Source organism: Pyrgilauda ruficollis, unplaced genomic scaffold, assembly GCF_017590135.1.
Source record: "Pyrgilauda ruficollis isolate IOZ18807 unplaced genomic scaffold, ASM1759013v1 scaffold7, whole genome shotgun sequence".
In the NCBI taxonomy this organism is placed as follows: Eukaryota; Metazoa; Chordata; class Aves; order Passeriformes; family Passeridae; genus Pyrgilauda; species Pyrgilauda ruficollis.
Genome location: NW_024528821.1, coordinates 13,410,812 through 13,418,305, shown reverse-complemented (window position 1 = coordinate 13,418,305; position 7,494 = coordinate 13,410,812). Strand labels below are relative to the sequence as shown.

General features: G+C 54.6%; 1 protein-coding gene across 3 annotated transcripts; it reads left to right on the top strand.

Annotated features, from left to right (window-relative positions):
- Positions 1–1,260: 1,260 nt before the first annotated feature.
- Positions 1,261–5,543, top strand: LOC121363173 (leucine-rich repeat and calponin homology domain-containing protein 2-like). 3 transcript variants are annotated; one of them, XM_041485302.1, is made up of 4 exons: positions 1,261–1,583; positions 2,023–2,984; positions 3,217–3,280; positions 5,026–5,543. In XM_041485302.1, the coding sequence occupies exons 2-4, from the start codon at positions 2,750–2,752 to the stop codon at positions 5,138–5,140; spliced, it is 414 nt and encodes a 137-aa protein (XP_041341236.1). In that variant the 5' UTR covers positions 1,261–1,583; positions 2,023–2,749; the 3' UTR covers positions 5,141–5,543. The 3 variants fall into 3 exon arrangements, with proteins under 3 accessions (XP_041341236.1, XP_041341238.1, XP_041341237.1); XM_041485304.1 differs by having other exon boundaries at positions 1,264–1,583; positions 2,023–3,032; XM_041485303.1 differs by having other exon boundaries at positions 1,264–1,583; positions 2,023–3,280.
- The last annotated feature ends 1,951 nt before the right edge of the window (positions 5,544–7,494 follow it).

Here is a 7,494-nt window from a genome sequence, read left to right as displayed (position 1 = left end):
AGATATAAAATACCCCATTATGCCACAGTACTAAACCCACAGAATAATTGTCTCTAACAGAATTATCCCCGCTGTTGTGCACAGGGTGAACTGCTGCACAGGGCTTGCCTGTCCTTTGGGGAGGGTATTCATGTGACACAGTTCAGCTGCTTCCTGAGCCATCCCTGGGGCACATGTGGCCTCTGCTCATCCAGCGTCTGACAGTTCCTGTGCACTGTCCTGTGAGGACAGGTGGCCTGGCAGTTCCCCACCTGGGGAGTGACAGCAGCTGCCTTTGGCCCAGCTCCCAGCCGGGATGGCTGCACACAGGCTGGGGCCACAGTGAAGGGGCAGCTCTGTGACCTGGAAAACTTCTGCTCTCCTTCAGGCCAGGCAACACCACCTCCAGAGTAACATCTCCAATGGTGTCTGAGAAGTTTAAAAATGAAGGAGCAACTGCACAGGGCTAGATGAAAGTCTCCACAGTGCATCCCAGGGCAGGGAGGACACCAGCATAGCTGTGTGGCCCTGCTTGGTCACTGTACTGAACCCACAGTACCACTGACCTATGTCTTTAGCCACTTGTATCATTGCATTTCACAGCACTTGGTGGAGAATTCTTCCAGTATTGTTTTTTGCTTTCTATTTATCTGTAATTCCAAAGGTCCCCTACACTGCTTCACTCTTGCCAGCTGCAGAGCCACTGTGCCTCCTGCTCCATGTCTGCAGACAAAATCATCCTACACACTTGGCCCAACAGCAGTCTGAGTTTATTCACCCTCCACCCTCTGTGGCTGGAACCTCAACCAAGGGCAGCAGTCAGCAGTGTTTATACAGGTTGGCCTGATTTTCTTGTTGGGAATCCAGGGAATGATCGTTTTTTCAGGGCAAGAGCAGAAGCTCTGGCCCAGCCAGACTGATTGGAGATATTCATCTGAAAGCTTGAATGCCACAGCCCCCCGGAGTACCCCCAGCTAAGGCCAGAGGAGGCAGGCAGCCACACTGTTTGCAGGTGACAGTGGGACCCCTTTCCCCACGGGACCCTCCTGCCGGGCTCCCCCCACTCCCGGGATGCCTCCGTTGCCAAGAGAATCCCGAGCCCCGAGCCCTCAGCCCCGGCAGCGCTCCCTAGCGGCACACGAGCCCTCGGCACTCAGCCGCCCGCCCCCTCAGGAAGCCCCGCCCCTCAGCGCTGCCGCGGCCGCGGATTGGTTGGCGCTGCCGAGGGGCGCTGCGAGGCCCCGCCCCGTCCCGCGGCGCCCCCTGCGGGCCCCGCGGCGCCTGCGCAGCGGCCCCGGTCGTTGTTGTGGAGGGGCCGGTCAAGATGGCGGCCGGGCAGGGGGGCGGCGGCGGCAACAACGGCACCGGCAGCGGGACGGCGGCCGGGAGCGGAGCGGCGGGGCTCGGCATCCCCGCGCACCTGACTCTCTCCTTCTCGTCCGGGCCGCACTGGGGCGCGGCAGCTCTGCCGCAGTCGCACACGGTGCGCAGCCTGGAGCGGGCCCTGGAGGAGGCGGGCAGCTCGGGCATCCTGTGCCTGAGCGGGAGGAAGCTGCGCGACTTCCCCGGCAGCGGCTGCGACCTGAGCGACACCACGCAAGCAGGTGAGGGGGCCCTGGCATCGCCGGGCCGGGGCTGCGGGCGTCCGGCGGGGCCGCTGCGGGCCCGGCGCTGAGGGCGGAGGGCGCGGAGCCGCTGTGGTGGCCGCTGGGGCCGGGCGGTGGCGGGTGCGGGGCCCGGGTGCGGGGATGCAGCGGGGGGATCCCCGCGGTGGCAGGGCAGGGCTGTGGGCGCAGCCGAGGGGGTGACACGGGAGCGGCCGCTGTGGGTGGTGAGCGGGGATCCCGCTGGGTTCGGGCTGTGGGGGACAGCGGGGAGGCTCCGCTTTTGGGGGGCTCTTCGTGCAGGCACCGGGCTTTCAATGAAAGGACTCCTAATGGAATATTGTGAAAGCAGAACGCTCTCTCGCGACTGCCTTGTTTTCCAGCACAAACAGTTTGTTTTCCTGATAGCATCTGGTTAATTTTACGTCTCTTGTTGCAGGGCACCTCAGGCGTGGCTAACGAGAAGCTCCTCCTTTCGTGAGTGGAAAGGAACCTTTGGTGTGTTGCAACCGAGTGCCAGCCTGGTGGGCTGACCCAAAGTCCCTGTCAGTGTCTTTGCAGCAGCAGAAGCTGAAGGATCCCTGACTGTTTTCCCCTCTTCTGTTGAAGAGCTTTTGAACAGCTGCCAGAATGCTTTTGCAGACTGAAGATTGCATGATGGTTTTAGCCACAGTGGAGTATCTAATTCACAAGCATAAGTGGCAATGTCTACTTTAGCCTACTGTTAGTTTGAACACCCCAGAATGCTATTTCTCCTTAGTGCAGCTGGATGTGTAGCTGAGGATAAATAAGTCCATAAATGTGATACAACTGCCTGTCCCTCACGCTACTGTCTGTCCACAAAGCACAGAAGCTGCATCAGGGGCTCCTCTAGCTCTGTCTGTCTCCAAAGAGGAGGCTAAAGAGCAGAAAGACAAGAAGGCTGGGGAGGAGGAACAAAGTGAACTTCCCTCTGTTCTTGGAGACGACGGTGAACTTGAAGATGGTGGTGAATTTCCCACTGTTCTGGAAGATGACAGCTGAGCTCCAGCAGTGTGGATTGAGGACAGGGAATGTCTTGCAGTGTGGGATGAGGAGTGGGAACATCCTGTAGCACAGGAAGAAGGAGAGCAAAGATCTCACAGTGTGGGAAGAGGAGGGCAGACAGCCAGCAGCTTGGGACCAGGATGGGGAACATCCAGTGGAGTGGGAAGAGGACAGCAAACATCATACCATGGGGGAAGGGGAGGAACAACATCTCTCTGCGTGGGAAGAGCACCATGAACATCCCGCTGTTTGAGAAGAGGATGGTGAAGCACTACCTTTTTGGGAAGAGGACATTGAACCTCCCTCTGTTGAGGCATCATGGGCTGAGCATTCTGACAGCAGCACAGCCTCGCAGCCAGAGGGGAGAGGAGAGAGGTGCCTGATGCAGCTGAGCACATCTTGTCTGCCAGAGCAGGGTGTGGGGTGTGTGTCTGAGCATCAGCTGTGCTCAGTGCTCCTCTGCAGCTGAATGTCACAGAGTCCTTTATTGCTCTTGCCCACTTGAGTACAAGGGGCTCAGAGTCCCAGAGAGTGCAGCTGCATTTTGGCTCTGCTGCAAGGCGGGATCTCCATCTTGGAGTGACTGCCTTTCCTGTTGTTTTTTCAGGGAACACTGTGAGCATGGGGGAGCCTGCCAAGAAACACACTGAAGTTGAGCCAGTTGGCCAAGGGTAAGTTCAAGTCAGTGACTTCTTGGCAGTGATACCTTTCAGAGCAGGACATGCTGGCATGGTCTTGATCTCTAAAAATGTTAATGCATCAGCTGGTGGAGGCTGCCATTTTTGAGGCCCAATTTATCTCAGTCCCAGGTTAGAACAGTAACACTGTTAAGCATTTTTTCCATCCTGCATTTCATCCTCAAAGATACTGCAAGAACTAATTAAGGAGAGACCTTGCTTGGGTTCAGTTTTGGGTTTTGGTCCTCCTGCAGCAAATTCACAGAGGGAGAGATAAATGAGAAGACATATATCAAGAGCAAAGCTCTGTCCTTAACCAACAAACAGTTGTGTTAAGGTCTGGTGTCAGTGACAGCACATGACAGTGATCATATTAGAAATGTATGCTGCATGTTTGCTCTCTTATGCAATTCCAAACAACGGCAGTGGCACTTGAAATAATGACCAAAGCTCTTCCCAGCTGTTTTGCTCTAGTTTCACAGGACCAGAATTGCTTCCTGCTTGCAAAATGTGTGTGAATATTAATAATAGTGGTGATAAACTAAGGCCCTTTGAGAATGTAGGTGCAGAAAATGTCATTAGAGCTTTGTGGGTAATGGATGAGAGACCATTTCTCCAGAGCTTCCAAGGCCAAATGTCTCTGGCCATGTGTCCTGTAAGTGGCCCCTAAAGGGGGGAGTCAGAGCCCCTGACTGAGCTCTGGTGTCCCATCCCAAGGCATTTTGGCACAACCTGGCTCCATTGCTCCAGAAAGACTTGTTGCATGTTTGTTGTGGTCTCATGCCACAGCCTTCTCCAGTTAATGGTCTTCAATGTCCTTTTAGGTGGCCATGAAAAATAAATAATGAACAGCTGTGAGGAGCCAATTCAGTTTTGCTATGCCTGACAACAGTGGTTGTCAGAGGCACGTGGGGGAGGGCTTGCATGTGTGCTGTGTCCAGGAGGTAGCCAGGAGAAGATGGAGGAAAGCCTGGTTTCTGGGGGAACTTAGCCTGCCAACCCCTCACATGGGGCAGTCAGTAGGAGATGCTGTGGAGGGGCTTCTCCAGCCAAATTGTGAAAATGTCTCCACAATGGGCAGCCCAGAAAGTTTGAACTGGAGCAATGGTCTCCTGTCCCTGGGCAGACTTTGGGAGGAGTTGGGGTGTATAAAACTAACTGCATCACGGCTGGGCTGCTGCTGCTGGGGCCTGCCCTCCCTTGCTCCCTCCTCAGCCCTGGCCCCAGCCTGCCTTCTCCCCTACTATTTTCCCTTGCTGTGGATGCCAGGAAGACCAGATTCTTGTTTCCAGAAACACTTATTTTGCCCATTTTTCAATTGTCTTGTCTGTTTCTGAAGGTTCTTTAAGCAATGTTTTCCTGGCAGTTGACCACTTCTGTGTTAAGTGGCACACGGCCTCCTCCCGTGGATAACGCTGAGAGTTGGGGAGTTACTGGTGGAATTGCTGAGTTAAGGTGGTGAACCAGCTGGTGGCAAATGTTGTAGTTCCAGACTGATCTTGAGTGTTCCTAAACCACATTTTTCACATGCTTGCCATGAAAGGCATCTCCTTTTTCACAGATGTCTCCTCCTTTAGACTGTGCAGATTCCAAGGACAGTGTAGCTACAGGAATGTCTCTCCATTTTACTCTGTGTTCATTTACAAGTGACCTGGAAGCAAAACTCCTGTGCAGTCTTTTCCATAAGGTAATTTAGCTGTAAGGTAATTCATTTCCATGCCATTGTCTTCTTCTTTCAGCTGCCTTGTTGATGAAGATCTCTGGTTGGTGATGGAGTACATGGGTGGAGGAACTTCACAGGATGTTGTTAGACAGACATGTCTGGCTGAAGGAGGGATGGCAGCTGTGAGGTGAGGGCTCCAGCTTGTGCTGCCCATGGCTTGGACGTGATGGTTTTTCAAAGAGATGGTGAGAACAGGAATGGCTTCATGCTCAGAGCTTTGTTTCTCTGTTGTTTTTATGCCCTGGAGAAGAGAGAGCCTCTTAAATGAACTGCCTGTCAGTATCTCTGCACTTCTGCTCTTTTTTTTCTAGTACTCTTTCATACTATTGTGCTGTCACTTTCTCTTTTGATTCTGTTTGCTGTTCTCAACTTTGCCTTGGACCCTTTGTCTGGAGTTTGTCTGCACTGCACTCCTTGCTGGTCAAAGTAAAGTTGCTGGTGGCATAATTGTAAACTGTCCTTTCTTCTGTTGTATATTCAGGTTGTTAATTTTTATCCTTGTGTTTTTTGAATAAAAACTCTGTTAAACCTTAACTCCCTTGAAGTATCCCTTCTTTATCACCCTGTGATTCAGCTGACCGGAGCAATGTGAGGGGAGAGTGGGCCCAGCCATGCTCAGAGCTGAGCCCCAGCAGAGCCCTGGCAGAGCCCAGAGCCTCCGGGATGGAGGGAGGCCCTTGTAGCCTTCTCAAGTGCATCTGATTCTTGTTTACAAATTCGGGATGGTGAAAAATGCACCTGGTGCTGGAAGAAGGCAGAAGGGGCCTGGGGCAGGCCCAACTGTTCCATGCAAGGGAAAAGCTCGAGAAAACCTGTGCCTTTATCCCCTCCCACTTCGGCCAAAACCTTGAATCATAAGCCGAGTCAAAAAAGGGCAGGGGAGGAGCTGAGGCCGCTCCGTCCCTGCCAACCCAAGCGTCCTTTGCGCGGTTCTGAGCCCCCCGGGCTTTCCTGGCCCCACGGGTGTTTTGGTGGCCACCTGCGAGCCAAGAGAGGCATCGGTGTGAGCTCGCCGCCCGCCCTGTCCTGTGCCCTTCTCCTCCCTCCGGCCCCGCCGCTCACCGGGGGTCCCCGAGCAGGTGCTCCCGAAGCCGTCGCTTCCCAGTAGGGAGCCCACCCCGTACTGCTCCTGCAGGGCCTCCTTCGCCTTCCCTGCGGGCCAGACGCGTCTGTCAGCGTTCGGCCCAGCCCCAGGGCCCGCCTTCTCCACCGGGTGCCGGCGGCCGGGCTGCCGAGCGGCGGAGCTCGGGCCGGGGCCCCCGGGAGGCACGGCAGTGTCCGCAGCTCACGTGTGTGCTCCCTGGAGCCACGGCGAGCCAGGCGGAGACAGGCGTGGGACAGCTCCAGATGGCATCAGCTCCACCGGTGCCCACCCAGCAGCGCCGCCAGAGCCGGGCGGAGGCGGCACCGCGGCGGGGAGGGAGCGGCGGGTGGAGCGGGAGACCGCGAGAGGGACAGGGACTCTGGCAGAGGGACGGGAGGGAAGGGGAGAGTAACAGCGGCAGCGCGGCACTAGAGTCCGCGGTGCTGCCGGAGCGCCGAGACCGTGCGTCCGTCGGTCCGAGTGCCCGTTGGTCCGTGTGTCCGTTGGTCCGTGTGTCCTTTAGTCCATGTCCGTTAGTCCGTGTGTCCGTTAGTTCATGTCCGTTAGTCCGTGTCCGTTAGTCCGTGTGTCCATTAGTCTGTGTGTCCGTTAGTCCATGTCCGTTAGTCCGTGTGTCCGTTAGTCCGTGTGTCCATTAGTCCGTGTGTCCGTTAGTTCATGTCCGTTAGTCCGTGTGTCCGTTAGTCCGTGTGTCCATTAGTCCGTGTGTCCGTTAGTCCGTGTGTCCGTTAGTCCATGTCCGTTAGTCCGTGTGTCCGTTCCCCACCGGCCGAGCCCCGGGGGCAGCACGGGCCACGCGGTACCGCTGAGTTGGGGAGGACCCGCCAGGCTCGTCCGTGCATCATTCGAGGCTAATTAAAGACGCCGTGATTGACAAATCGACGATGGATACCTGCCCCCCTTAGGTTTTTAACTATCTAATGGAAGGCTAGATGCCTTTATGGGGGCCTACACTCGCTGTTCTACACTTTCTTGAAAGTAAAGATCCTTCATTGATTGTCGGAATTGTAACCGCGGTAATGCACAAACATGCCGCGAGATGGCGAGTTGTGACTGCATTAGGCTCCTCGTACTCGCCTCACAACTCCAGCGAGGCAGTCACCGGGTTCACAAAACTAATCTAATGTTAATTTCCTCAAGATTAAAAATAGTTTTGAATCTATTCCTTTTCTCTGCATTTTAACTTGCTGGGGTTCTCTGACACACGAGAGCTATTTTCCACAGTAGTTTCTGGTTTGTTTTAAAAAGTAAAAATAAAAATTGAGGCAAAACCTGATATTCTGTTTCTTAAATATATGCTAAGTATTTTGGGAACTACTTGTTAAAGTAAAAAGTAATGAACCTAAGTTTATTGTTTCTTTTTGTGGGAGACACATGAGT